At 40.8% G+C, this 14,916-nt stretch overlaps 1 protein-coding gene across 1 annotated transcript in view; it reads right to left on the bottom strand.

Moving 5' to 3' along the window:
• Nucleotides 1-12,744: 12,744 nt before the first annotated feature.
• The window catches only part of RNF13 (ring finger protein 13), a 116,758-nt gene continuing 114,586 nt past the window's right edge, over nt 12,745-14,916 (bottom strand). Inside the window, exons 9-10 of the mRNA XM_042460112.1 lie at nt 14,582-14,662; nt 12,745-12,858 (exon numbers count right to left, since the gene is read on the bottom strand). Of these exons, the coding sequence (XP_042316046.1) occupies nt 12,821-12,858; nt 14,582-14,662 (119 nt within the window). The 3' untranslated portion in view covers nt 12,745-12,820. The remainder of the gene's footprint in view (nt 12,859-14,581; nt 14,663-14,916) is intronic.

Below are 14,916 nucleotides of genomic sequence, written 5' to 3'. Positions count from 1 at the left end.
TGAAATATGTGTTATTGTATTATGTGTATCATTGTCCTCCCTCCCTCCCTCACCCCCCTTTTTTGTATAAAGACTTATAGTACTGTGTGGTGACTTGACTGTGATAGTAATAGATATAGTAACTTTGTTTACTTGGGCCATGGCTTGTAGTACTTCATAGCAGTTAATTGAATTAGGAGAGGTACTCTGAGGGGGAAATTGAGTGTGGCTCTTTATAGTTTTCAAAGGTATAAAGACTAGCACATGGGAAGTGAAAGTACTTCACTTAATGTTAATAATAACATGTGAGATATTCTTAAGACTTAAATTCTGCATATCAGGGACAGTACTCTGAATATACTGTTAATATTATACAAAATAAATAAATAAAAATCAATAAAATCCAGTGTTCTTAACCTTTTCTTTACCAGGGACCTTCTTTAAATATCTTTTGTTGCCACAGACCGCCAAGATTTAAAGTAATACTTGAATACTGAACCATGGACTAATATTACTTGTACCTTTTAACTAATTAACGAGAAGCCTGGTGCTATATTTCACTTAGTTTTTGCAGGGGTTGCCACTGCTGTGCCATCCATTAAACCATTCCTCAGAAGATGCGGGGAAAGACTTTGGTTCCACCAGTTTGCAGCTGGAGCAGACTGAACAGCAACATACAGGCCTTCGCCTTGGCTTCTGTCATATGGTCTCACCTTGTCGCTCACCTGTTCAGCCCGCTTCCTCCTCATGGTCTTTGCCTAACCCCTTTTCACCCCTCCACTGCATGTCCAACAGTAGGTAGACATTTATTTGCTTGGCTTTTTTGGGTGGATGGAGAGGGGATTTGCAGTTCCTTCTTACTTAGAGCAGGTTGAGGGCGCCGTGGCCATTGTTCCGCCCCCCCTCCCCCCCCCAAAGTACTAGGGTGGTAGCACTTCAGTTGGAAACCCCTCATAAATGAGGAAGTGAACAACAAAGTGCCTGATACGGTGAGGATTAAATAGGGGAGAGGAGGACAACCTTCACTGAAGGAAAGTGGAACACACCAGCCTCTTGCATCTGCCTTCAAAATGGTGGAGTTCCTTCACAAGGCAGAAGTGGGCTTGTTGCCACCTCTGCTTCTGGCCTGCACCATTTTTAATAGGGACTTACAAGGTTCACCTCATGTTTCCAGTCTCTGCAGCCCTCAAGCTTCTACTATGGCAGTGGTGGCAGCTTTGCCAGGCAAAGGCATAATCTCTTGGGCTTCACTATTGGGTGAGGCACCATGAAGAGTGTATGTGTGGACCAGACAAACATCTCTACCTCCCTCCTGTCACCTAAAGCATACACGCCCCCCTCTCCTTCTTGCTTGCTCTCACTCTTCCCTCCATCCGGTTTCTGAACAAATAGTTCTCTCTCTCTTTCACACACACCCCTAGCATTTTTGCTGCCACATCTACCATGGCTAGCACCTCACATGCAATTAGAACAAGACAGAAGGGAGGAGAAACAGTCACTCCCTTTCCTCTATTCCCACCTCCCCATTCCTCACACTTGAAAGTTTGTGAACAACCCCATCACAAGCCACTATTTTGTACTACGTGATGAGATTCATAGTTTCTCCACTGTCCACTCCATACTACCTGAGCCAGAAGCTCCTCTGCACCCACTGTGTGTTCCAATTTTTGGCAGCAGTGCCACCAGTCCGCACCTTTCTTCAAGCCTTTGCGAACCCACTATGAGGATATCACAGCCCTCCCTGGAGTCTGTGGACCACGGGTTAAGAACTGCTGTTGTAGGCAACAGTGTTTCTTGAAACAGCTGCCTAGGAAAGTAATGCCTTTATTGAATTCTTTTATAGAAGGGTAAAATTATAGATTTAACATTCTTTCTAGCTGTGACTAGACAAAACATGTTTAAACTTGCTTTCCTTTTCAGCACAAAATACTTGTGAAATCTACTTCTGAAGAGCCTTCTCCCTTACCGACCAAGAGCCAGTAGATTGTATTTGGAAGGGAACAAAAGAGTGGTACATTAATTTATTAGGGATGTAGTGGGGTGGCTTAGCGATTAACATGCCAATTCTGATGACTGAAAGATCGAAAAGTTGGCAGTTTGAGGCCTGAGTGCTGCATATAGGGGTGAGCTAGTCCCAGCTTCTGCTAGTCTAGCAGCTGGAAAGCATACAAATGCAAGTAGATAGATAGGTACCACTTCAGTGGGAAGGTAACAGTGTTTGGTGCAGTCATGCTGACTTAGTAACAGAGTTGAGCATAGGCCCCCTACAATCAGTTTCGACTAGACATTCATGTCAAGGCACTATCTTTACCTTAATTTATTATGGTGCAATGCTGCATAAATGCAATGCAACACTCAGAAATTGTAGCTGAGGCTTTTTCTCAGGACGGAGGAGCACCTGAAGGCAATTTACTATCAGCAAGTGCTAAATTATGTCTTGGTACCATAGCCCTCTCTTTTCATCTCACTCTCCTGCATAATTGCTTATGGTTGTATTTTATCCATGGTGACTTAATCAGCTTAGCAAAACATGCCTATGGTCTGGAACTGCTTTATAATACATGGAAAGGCTGGTCCAAAAAGGTTTGCACAGTTGAATATCCTTGGAAATGTCCATATGAACTGGTGTCTTGTGTGAGTGTGAAGAATTTATTTGGTTGACACTTAACTGATTAAACTTGCTTGTAAATAATGTATAGCCAAAAACACCCACCCACCCACCTTTTCTTTTGATGATGTACACATGTGTTGTAACAGGTATTCCCTCCAGAGTGAGAAATGGGGGAGGCAGCAGGAGGATTTCTCAAAATACTGCTTGCCTCATGTTTATGTGCATCTGCATTTGTGTCTCTAATCAGGGCACCTTTTCAGTTAACAGGCAGAGCAGTCCTACTGTGGTTGGAACTGGGGGAGCCATAGAGAAAAAGCCCTGCTGGGTTTGTAATAGCCAAGGTATAAGGTGGGGGGTGTCTTTTTAACATGATTTTTATCACCAGTTTTTCCTTTCTGTTTCCCCTCTGAATAGCTTTGTATCTGCCTTTCAATACATTTCTTAGCTCTTAACTGCCCACAGAGCAACTGTATCAGCAGACCTTTCCACTACTAGTTGGGAGGCTCTCCAGTCAGCCAACTCTTCATCACAGGAATAAAAATGAGCCGTTGCTTTTCTTGTTTGAAATCTGCCTGTTTTTTCAAGAGATGATAATTTAAATAAAGGACATTTAACAATCCGTTCCACACTGTATATGAAATTTAACTTGAACAACATCTTCCAAATAGAAAAACAAACATACATGAACATGGGTTTGTTTTATCCATCAGTAGCTTTGAAGTATTCAAGAATAAGAGGTTCCTTTCCTCTTACTTGAAGGTTTGATCTTAGAAGGAACAGAACTTAAATCCTTGTCCAGTTTATGTCAATATCAGTATTGATGTGCTGACCTATTAAGTTTTGCCAGCTGATAGGTCCGGTAGGGATACCCTACTTACTGTGGGAGCTACCCATTTGGTCTGCCAGCTTTCTCCTAGTCCTTTTTTCCCAACCAGTCAATACATCTCCTTCCATGCTGCACTGAGACTTCTAAAAAGTTTTCCTTGACACTCGTGGAGGGTTGGTGTATATATATGCATAAATAGGATCTGCTCAGCGCCGAGAGTGAATACCAGGGGAAGGGGAAGGGGTCATTGTCTGTTCAGCTAAGGCTCTGTATACAGTATGCTTGCCTGGAACTGCACTTAATTAGGTTCCCCACACATACATGGCACAGATTCTAGCCACTACATTATAACATCCACTAGGTGTTTTTCACACTGGCTGTTTGTTCTTATGGTGAACAATAAATGGCTGGTATCTGTAACACAAGCCTGTCTACATTTTTAAAAATAGTTCTAAAGTGGTATATTTTATACAAAATTTTCATTAATCTTTTGTATCTTTGCAGATGCAAGCTGCTGAAAAGTTCATTTTTTATATATCAACTGCAGACTGGATGGTTATCTTCCATAACTATTGTCATTCATAGAATTTAATTAGAAAGTGTAATTTGTAAGTGTAAATGTACAGCACTTTATAAATAAAGGTTAATAATAATAATAATAATTTGTATCTATAATACCTTTAACCAAGGTTTCTTACAGTTTTAAGAAAGATCTGAAATTAGATTTAAGTCTGATATTTATAAATATACTATTGATTTTTATTAACTTTGATTACCAGTCTTGATTTAAATGTGGGGGGAGCTGCACATTCAGGCAACAGGTCAAACAGTGTATTTTGACCTATTGAGCATTTGACTCTGGTGACCAGGCTTTGAATCTTTCCTTAGCCATGGGAACCCAGGCAAGTCACACTCTTTCAGCCTCAGAGGGAGGCAAAACCCATTCTGAATAAATCTTGCCAAGAAAACCCAGCAATAGGTTCACCTTAGGGTCATCATAAGTCAGAAACAACTTGAAGACACACAACACTAATTGCTGAAACTAGAAGCAGGTGGTCTCAAACTTGATGTGCAAGCTCAATGGGTTTCAGCAAGAGTGACTGTGTGCCCGCCCAGGCTATAGCAGTGTACCTATTTATTTGGAAATAAGACCTGTTGAGTTGAAGGCTTTCATGGCCAGCATCCATAGGTTTTTGTGGGTTTTTCGGTCTATGTGGCCATGTTCTAGCCACAGATGCTGGGGAAATATCAGGACTAAACTGCTAGAACATAGCTACATAGTCTGAAAAACCCACAAAAACTAAAGACCTGTTGAACTTAGGAGGACTGAATTATGTGCATATACACAGAATTGCACTAAGTACTTCAATATTTAACACTGGTAGAACTGGGGCTTTCTCTTGTCCTGGTGCAGACTTCTGTGGTGTGAAAACCTGCTCTATGAGATTTCCCATTTTTAATATACACAAAGGGAGGGAAGAGGTCTCACAGAATATGGCAAAATCAGGCAAAACTTCACAATTGAGTCCTGGTCATATAACAACTGTAAGCACAATATGTATTCAGAAGTATGAGGAAGATGACCATTTGTATGAACAGGCATTAAGAACTTGCTTTCACAATTACTCATGCTATTGCTGCAGCAACAATACTGAGATTATCATTTCTTAAAGTCTTCTACTAACTATAGCTGTAATCTTTAATATACTGTTTTTCTTGTTTTCTGTCACTCACCAGCAACAAGTCTGTACCAGTGAGTCATTAATTCTCTGTGGGGAGTGGAGGACCTTCAGAAGATGTCCTTCTCCCTTGCAGGAAAATAGATGCTTCTCTTTTTATCATGTTGGCATGGCAGGTTTCTGCTCTGTAGATCCTACAGGATGTATTTACTTGTATTTTAATAACCTGAAGCTAAGTGTACCTTATATGTATGCTGTTATTCCATCCTTTTCTCTCAGTATAAAACAATACACTTTCACCTAGCTTGTTCCTTACATCCCTTGTAATCTGAAAGTTGTTCACTTCTAATGATTTTATTCCATCATACTGTACAAATACCTTTGTACAATTTGCTATCATCTCCCATGTCTTTATTTTAGAATACAGGTGGGCATTTGTAAACCTCCCAAGTGGTGTTGAACTCTAGCCCACATCACTATGTTGGCTAAGGCAGATGGGAGTTGCTGTCCAAAAGCATCAGGATGGTCACAGTTGCATGTGTGTCTGCCGTCAAGACACTTGTCACATCATAGTGACCTCATTCGTTCCATAGGGTTTTCTTAGGCGAGGAATACTCAAGAAGTCTTTTTGCCTCTGAAATAAAGCTTACAGCACCCGGTACTCCTGTTTAAATGTGAGCTATCTTAACATAAGGTAGTTTTAGTTAAGATGCCATGTCTTACGTCAGTGTTTAGAACTGTATGGAATTACTGCTGTTCTGACATTTAGATATGCATTCTTTTTAAAAAAAAATTAAAAGATTTTCAAGCTTGGGTATCACCAGTTTGATAATAACTCCCAACCCTCTCTCTGTCTGATTCCAAGAAAGCTGTCTTTGCGCTAAACCAGGGAAAATTGAAGGTTAAGACAGACAAGTCAGTCAAAAAGCATAACAGCCAATGACAGATGGGATTACACTCCTAAAATTTCAAGTTTGTACCTTGGGCTTAGCCCTGAGTTTGGAGGCCCAGGTCTCAGCTGTGTCCAGAAGTGTGTTTACAAAGTTAAAGCTAGTGCACTAGCCAGGCTAGTTCCTGGAGATGTCTATCTATTTGTTGTTGTATGCCTTCAAGTAGTTTCTGATTTATGGTGGTCCTAAAGTTATCATGTGGTTTTCTAGGCAAGTTTTTTCAAAAGGGATTTGCCATTGCCATCCACATCTCATTTTAATTACTGTAACACACACTGCATTAAGTCCAAACCACTATCGCCAGACTGCTCACAAGGACTATAGGGAAAATGTAATAATCCAACATAGTATAGTGGTTTCAGCATTGGAATAGGACACTGGGAGATCAGGCTTCAAATCCTCGCTCGGCCATAGAAACCTAAGTGACCTTAGGAAAATCACACTAACTTTGTGATTTTGAACAAATTCTGCAAGAAAATCTCATTACAGATTTGCCTTAGGGTCACCATAAGTCAGAAATGACTTGAAAGCATACATCATCAAGCTCCCTGCTGAAACATCTTCATTGGCCAATAGTTTGCTTCTGCGCATAATTCAAAGTGTTGGTTATGATGTATAAAGTCTTATATGGCTTAGATCCAGCCTAGCTGAAAGACTACCTCTTGATAAAATAATCTGACCAAGTTTTAAGATCCCCAGGGCAGGGCTCTCACTAAGTTTCACCACTAATGATACAGTTGGTGATGATAGGAGAAAGTCTTCTCAGTGGCTGTCCCCAGGCTATGGAATTCCCTTCTACAGTAGAGGCTAGGTTGGCCCTCCCTTGGCTTTATTTTCACTGGCAGGCAAAGGCCTCCTTATTTACTCAAGCCTTTGTTATCTGTCCATTGCAGAATATCTTTTAATTGGGATGTATTCTCTCTCTCTCTCTGTATATATATTATCAGAAAGGCAAGATAATAAATTTTAAAAAGTTTGAATCTTGGTCGGGGCTTGGAACATTGCTTAAAATAATTTATTTCTATATATTTTTTTAAAAATAGTATTAATTTATATTTAGTCAATAATACATTTTACTTAATGTGTTTCTTGAAACCTTTTTAAAAACACACTTGCATTTTGAAATCCCCCAAATAGTAATTATAAGGGCATAATTCAATAACAAGGCTGTTCACAAGCCTTTTATGCCCCAATTTCCATCTTGTCCTTGGTCTAGCTGGAATTTTAAAGCTTCATTGGCATTATTGGAAGGAAGGCATTGGTGAAGGAAGTCGAAAAAATAGTGCTGAATTGTAGCAGCGTATTTGCAGTAAACTGCAATAAAGCTTGAGCTGAGAAAGAATGGAACTTACAAGAAAAGGGGACACTGGTGAAAATAAAAAATAATCCTTGCAAGCATTTTGGAAGTGGTTTTGAAGGAGTGTCTAGAAAGTTCAATTTTGTTTATGTAAGGATTACCTGATTCGGTGTGTCATTTCACATGTACATACTTTGCATAGGAACTGATCTCTAGTCTTTCCCTGTTATTTCTGCCTCTGGTACCAAGAATGCATCTACTTCAGTAACTAAAGTATACCTGTATTTTGGGACCAATGAGTAAGCACTGGCATTGGTAACACTTATTTTTAAAAAAAAACGTTACAGATAAGGTTGTTACTTGAAACACATTGCTTTCATCTTTACCTGAATTTCTTCCAGTCCTTTGTATCTTCTCATGCTGTATGAACAATACAGATAACCTCTTCAATTCCTCCCTTCTCTTATTGCCACACTATCAAACTTTCTTTATAATTCACTAATTGACAAAATAACAGCTAGGTGTTAAAATGTCTTGATACTTCTGTTCTTCACCTTTTTGTGGTATCATCTGACATGTTATGTAGAATTTTCAACAGGTTCTTTTAGTGGCAAAAGGAGCATGCTTAGTTAAACCCTCAACATATCATTACCATTTCACATAACAAAGGGCTTCTGAAGCTTGACGATTTGCTATCTGATTGTATTTTCATGGAATGTGATTTCAGTGCCAAAGCAAATGGAACAACTGTCCAATATGTACACTTCCTCAGTTTTATACACTGCGGATTATTAATGATTTAGCAACTGATTTATTTGGGAGAGATATTGTTGGTTAGGTGAAAAGCTACCTACCAATGGGCCCATAAAGATAGGGCAAAATAAAGCTGCTTTGGGTCTCTTTGAAGTACAGTGGTACCGTCGGGAACGAAATACCCAGGTTACGAAATTTTCGGGATACGAAAAATCCCATAGGGAATTATTGTTCCGGGTTACGAATGTTGTTTTTCGGGTTACGAAAAAACTTTTGGTGCTTTTTTCGGCTTTTTCGCACGGAAGCGGCTTTCCCCCCATTAGCACCTATGGCAATTCGGCTTACGAAGGCTTTTTCGGGTTACGAAAGTGGCCGCGGAACGAATTACTTCGTAACCGAGGCACCACTGATTGTGTTTAAATTATGGATGTGTCCTAAGAGGCCAGAAGCTGTGACAAAGGTGTGGTCCAATCCTTAGGACTGTAGCGTGGCTTTAGCATGGCTTATGGCCTCTGAGGACGCATGCATCATTTAAACAGCATACTTCCAAAGTGACCCAAAGGATCTGTATTTTGGCCTGTCTGTAGGGCCCACTGCTTTGGGAAGGGCTAGGTGAGGCTCAGACATTCAAGCCCCTAGACTGTAGAAAGGCAGCAGCTTAGAGGGAAGAATTTGATCATCTCTACGTCAGCGGCGGCTTTTCTTCATATAAACAGAACATATTGTTCTTTAAAAAATAAACTGCTAAATTGTCCACTATGGAATTGTTTATAAACAACGGTTGCTATAGAATTTTCATGTACAAAATATATCACATATATAAAATGTGAGCGAGAAAAAGGAAGAGATCTAATAAATTAAAAGAATAGGCTCCTTTTTTTAGCATTCTGGAATTCACAAATGCCAAATAATATTATCATTAACTATGAATGTAGATAGGAATACAACTTACTTAACTACAATATATTTCAGACTAACTTTTTTAGTGGTAATATCCTCAGTGTTCTCTAATTGAGTATTGTATTTATAAACAGTATATAAAAACTGAATGTAGAATGTATGCATAAACAAACCGTGGAGAAAGACATCATAAGTATCAGTCAACTGGAACTTGAGAAAACCTATTTTGGGCCCCATTCATACTGGCCAAAAGAACATGGAGGGAACTGGGATGATCAGATGCCCCTCCCCTGAATCGCCCGTTAGCAAGTGCCCACTACAAATTTGAAATCGAATGCATTCTGTTTGAAATCGAATGCATCTGTGTCTGCCGGCGAGGTGGCCGCGGTCAATCAAGCGATTGTCATGGTGACGTTTTGCAGGGCATGGAAAGTGTCCTCCCCCTCCTCCCTTTTTTTAAAGAGCCAGGCACAGGGTTAATTTTTTTATAAACCGTGTGGGCATTTGGGTCAGATCTGCCCCGTCCCAGGCAAAGGATGGAATGGTCATGCATTTTTTTATGCTTTTAAAAGCAACATTTGTAGCTTTCCCTTTGCTCCAAAATTGTTTTAAAATGTAACACTGATTGTAAGTGAGGTCTTTTGCAAACATTGTAGCTTCCTCCTCTGCTGAACGTGACCCCTTTCCTCCTGCTTACACTTTGCCATTGCCTTCCACTGAGGCTGAGAGAGAGTGACCTAATGGAATCAATTGGGAATAATGAGAAAATGCAGCGCATTAATAATAATAATAATAATATAATATTAATAAAAAATAATAATACGGAGCAAGAGGAAATAAGCACAAGCAAGCACACAAGACTGTCACCCCCCAAAAATGCACATAAATGGCAAAAAATGCGCATAAATGCTTCTGCTGCATCCATTTCCCTACATCCCCCAGCCTTGGCAATCCTCCCTTTTCCTCCTTCCTCCTCCCTCCATCACTTTCTCCATCTCCCCCCCCCCACCCCCAGCCCTATGCAGCCCAGCCCCCCTTTTGCCACCTGTCACCCTTAGCATCCACCTTGGGCTCTTTCCCCTCTCCTCCCCTCCATGAGGGGAGGGAATGCTCTAACCCATGGAATCAATTGGGAATAAAGGGGAAATGCAGTGCAGGCATTCTGACTGTAGCATCCGCATATAACAGTAACATAAACAATACAATAATAAAATTAATAATCCAGGAGCAAGAGGAAATAAAGCACAAGCAAGCACACAGACATGTCACCCCCCAAAAAATGCGCATAATGGTCAAAAGAGGCTGCTTGAAAAGGGGGGGGTGTTGCTTTGATTGGGGTTGGACTGGATGTCCCTTGGGAGATCCCTTCCAGCCTTGGGATCGTGAGGGAGAAGAGCAATGGGGAGGCTGCGGAGTGGGAAGTAGACCACCCCCCTTTCCCTCTGACACAACACACACACACCACACACACAGAGGAATCTCTCTCTCCCTGCTTCAGCTGCTGGAGCCTGCTGCTGCCTGGCCAGCGACCCTCCCCTCCTCCTCCCGCCATCCCTGGCTGCCAGGCTGGCTCTCAGGGGAGCCCCTCTCTGGGTGCCAGGCTCCAGGCTGGAAGCGGCTGCCTCCGTGGGCATGCAATGCCCTCCTGGGTTGGCCAAGTCCCCCAGCAAGAGAGGCGGCCTTGAATGGCCCCGGAGGGAGCAGGGGCCAGCAGGAGAGCAGGAGGAGGAGGAGGAGAGCATCCCTTCCTCCCGGCGCCAGGAGCCTGCCTGCTCCTTGCCCAGCAGCAGCCCTCTGCCGGGCTCTTTCCTCCTCCCCCTCCCCTCCCGATGAGGGGAGGAAATGCATTGCCCTTTGCCCACCCCTCTGACCTAAATCCCTCCCTCAATTTGCCTCGATCGGATCGAGGCCAAAGTTCTCATTCCCAGGACCCGGGGTTTTTTAAAAGAAACGGTATTTGCGCCGATTTCAAAAGACCGCGCTAGGGGCCTTTACCACGGAACGGGTGTGCAAGCTCCGGATTCTTGTGTGAGATTCGGGTGAGTAGAACTTCACGTGATTGAATCGGTTTCAAAACCGATTTTTTTTGTAAGTGAATGAGCCCTTGGAGTACTTCTGCCTACATGTCAGTAAATGGTGGGGAAGCATTCCATACGCTTTTTGTTTCCTTTTGTCCGTTGAAATACTGCTGAAAGGTCAGGACAAGGAGAGCATAGATAAGTTACTTTTTTGATAAAAATCCCAATAACCTCTAGCCAGGTCACTGGCCATGATAGCTGGATCATTCTGTGAATGGTACTTCAGAAAGCAGCCTTTTAAAGCTGGGTGATGATCATGAAATGGGCTGCTACCTTTAAGTGGAATCAGTTTTTTTTTTAATTTAACATGATGTGCAATTTTTTTCACATGTAGTAATAAAATTACTATTAAAGTGGAAAACATGTTTATTAACATTCTTTCAAACTTTCCTGTACAAGGCCATATAAAACATTCCTGCAGTTTGATTATACAGAAGATGGTTACTTTCTACATAGTTACACACGGTATATAATTTAGCTTGTCCATGATATACTGTAAGTAGAATCCTGTTAAGATATTTATAAGCTTTCATTTCAATTCCAAAACTTAGTTTGATTTTCCTATGTGCATATATAGCAGAATAATGCACCTTCAAATGCCTGTATTTAGAGGTATTATCTTCTTTGTGAATCAACAGCATACACAAAAGTCAGTGTTTCTACATGTGATGTGGCTTGATGACCTTTCTGCATTGGTCCCCATCCTTTCAATAAATACGGTGAATTTACATATTAGGAAAATGTTTCAATGAATACATTGTTATCCTGATTATTTTCCTCACAAGATGTTTAAGCCTAAATGATGTCAGAATGTCATCTACCTGTTCCTGCAAGCACAATACATAAGGGAAAAGGTAGACAAATTGCTTCTCTACAGAGATAAAAGCCTCTTTGCCTCTTCTGCTGGAGATGCCTTGACAAATGAGTATTAAACAGGCTACCTTATTCTTTCAATGGTATCTGCTGTTCCAGCAAAAGCCCTCACAATTACACACCAATACTTTTGACTGTGTCTGTAGGGTAGTACTCCATACTATTAATAAATAATTTTGTCAATATAACCCTGCCTACCTACACACGGTAGGCAGGAACAAATATTTAATGTTTTTGCTAAACTCCATTTCTACAAGATGCTCAAGGAGCATCTCTGGGTGCATTATCTTTAGTGATGGGGCTACCCCTTGTTACATATTTTATTATCATTGTGGAGTCCAGTTAAAATGTTTGCCTGCAAAAAACAGAATGAACAACAACAACAATGGAAACCGGCAATGAGAGAAAACTATACAGAACACTATATGAGCAGCTGCTTGTGCTGAAGCAACAGGAGAGTCACACTGCATTCCCCTTATGAATGTACATAAGAGTGGAGCTCCTGGGCAGGGAGTTCATGTCACATGACTCATTCCAAAGTTCAAACAGTATTTGCTACTCTGTAATCCGGTCCATCATTGGCTGTAATTGGACAACTACACCTCTTCAGTCACTCCATTTCTGCATCACTACTGTCAATGTCTTCGTTGTCATCACACATCATCATATCCCTTCATAGTCTGAAGACTCTGTCATGTTTGGATGGGAAAAAGACTCTGACAGTGCTCCAAATGACTGGGTGCTAACAGAAGCAAGTGGCCTAAGCAAAGGGTGTTCTCAGAGACTCGTTCCTTCCTGGCTACTGTCTGTTTCAGAATCTGATCGCCCTGTGAAGGAACCACTTCGGTTTACAGACCGGACATGTTTTCTGGTTTTAGTCAGCCAGGGGATCCACACATTTGCAGTGGTATGCTGTTCAAAAAAGCAAAGAATTACTTCAATGCAAGCAGACCAGGAAGGGGGAGATGCAGGTGTTGGGAGGGATATTTTAATGTATATGCATAAAAATAGCAGACACACTGCAAATAAACTTATCAGTACTTTAGCAGGTTGTTCAGTGAAGGCATTTTTTCTTCAAATACATAAATTATTTGTAGTAGAATTTTAACAACACAACAAACAGTTACTTTCTTAAACATTATTCTCAAGAACAGAATAGCAGTAATTGAACGCTAACCGTGTATCATTGAAGAAGCCAATGATGAAACAAATTTTCTTTCACATCATAAATATTTGTAGTATTAGATTTTTAAAACCCCAGCAGGTATTTACTTAAGCATTACTCTCAAGAGCAGAATTACCAGCCACTGAAATATTCATGCATCACTTCAGAGGTGCCAAATGCTAAAGTAGTCAAGGACCTTGAATTGCTTTGATACATTCACTTGACTAGAGATTGGAAATATATTTACTTCCTTATTGAAAGTTTCTAAAAAGTAGCTGAATCAATCACCAAGAGCAACTTCATTACAAGCAACACCTGTTTGTAGCTGCAATCAAAGCATTACCATAACGTGGATTACCTTAAACCAGATACAGGACACACCTCTCCAGATTACCACAAGCAGGAAGAAAATCATGTATTTGGATGTGTTCCTACTACACTGCACACAAGACTCTTTGCACAGAGATGCCTAGCACAGTGAGATTCAAACCTTTTACCCTTCAGACCTCCCTTTCGGACCCACCTACATGTGAATATTGCACACACACACACACACACCAATGTACTGTAGTATATGAATAAAAATATTTTTGTTTATTTAGTGTGCATATTTTCATTTGCACATATTTTCATTCACACATTCATTCACACAGAGTGGCAAATACAGTATTCATATTTTAACATTTTAGAAGGAACTATTCAAATTAGAACAAATTATTTTATTTACGTAAATTCGATATTTAACTCAATGCATGTGTGAATATATCACACCAAAAAAAAAAAAGGTTTGGAAAGAGGAGGAGGAACCAGGGCCTTGCCCCCGCCCTGGGGGGGGGGTGTCCCGACCCACATTTGAAGACCACTGGCCTAGCTTTTTTGGAAGCATAACAAGTTCCCTTGTTGCATCAGACCAAAGACTATCTAGCCCAGCCATCCTGCTACCACTAATGACATGTAACCCACCTGATACTGGACTATAGCTCCCAGCAGCCCTAGCCAGCTATAGTGAGGCATGATGGCAGTTTAAATCCAACATCTGAGATGCCACAAGTTGTTCACCCTTCGTCTGTGCTTACCACAGCACAAACAGGTCTTGGTGTTGTCTTTGTAAACTGATAACTGGTAGCAAAATGAATACTGCTTCTGATGATGGAAGTTCTATTCGACCATTACTAATGATAGCCACTACTATATCTTATGTTCCACTGACAAGTGATTTGATACAGGAAAGTAGTCAGTACATGCATGGCCTGACTTTGCATCCAGCAGTGATACAAGTCCCATGAAACTAGCACCTGCTCATTTGAAAGGTTTATTTGTTGCCAGAGATTATACTGTACAAGATCTCATGATACATTAGTTACCTCATAATATATTTTATACCAATAACAAAAGCTGAATTTAATAGCAAGGAAATTTAAGAATACAATCTCACAGGTGCATTTTAGCACTAAAAGTACAGTTACTTACCATGAGAACACGGAAGGATTCTGAGCTTGTCCCCATCTTCATATTCATCCAGACAAATGGCACAAACATCATACTCATCCCCTAGAAGAATTTTTGAATAAAAGTTGGATCACCAAAGTCGAAGCTACAGTGTGAGATGGAATAAGGGCATTGCAAAAGGGGAGGGGGGATGCTCTTAAGCTGTTTTGGTATCTAAGCCAATTTAAATGATGTACTATCATTTGTTTTTTGCTTTTCACGCTATGTCTTATGTTTTCTTCCATACATTAAAGATATTAATAGTGCCCCCCCCCCCGAAGTTATTATCACAGGTGCATAACTGGAATATTTAAAAA

The sequence above is a fragment of the Sceloporus undulatus genome, chromosome 3, assembly GCF_019175285.1.
Source record: "Sceloporus undulatus isolate JIND9_A2432 ecotype Alabama chromosome 3, SceUnd_v1.1, whole genome shotgun sequence".
Lineage (NCBI taxonomy): Eukaryota > Metazoa > Chordata > Lepidosauria > Squamata > Phrynosomatidae > Sceloporus > Sceloporus undulatus.
Note: the sequence above shows the minus strand (reverse complement) of the source record. Positions and strands in the feature narration are given on the sequence as shown.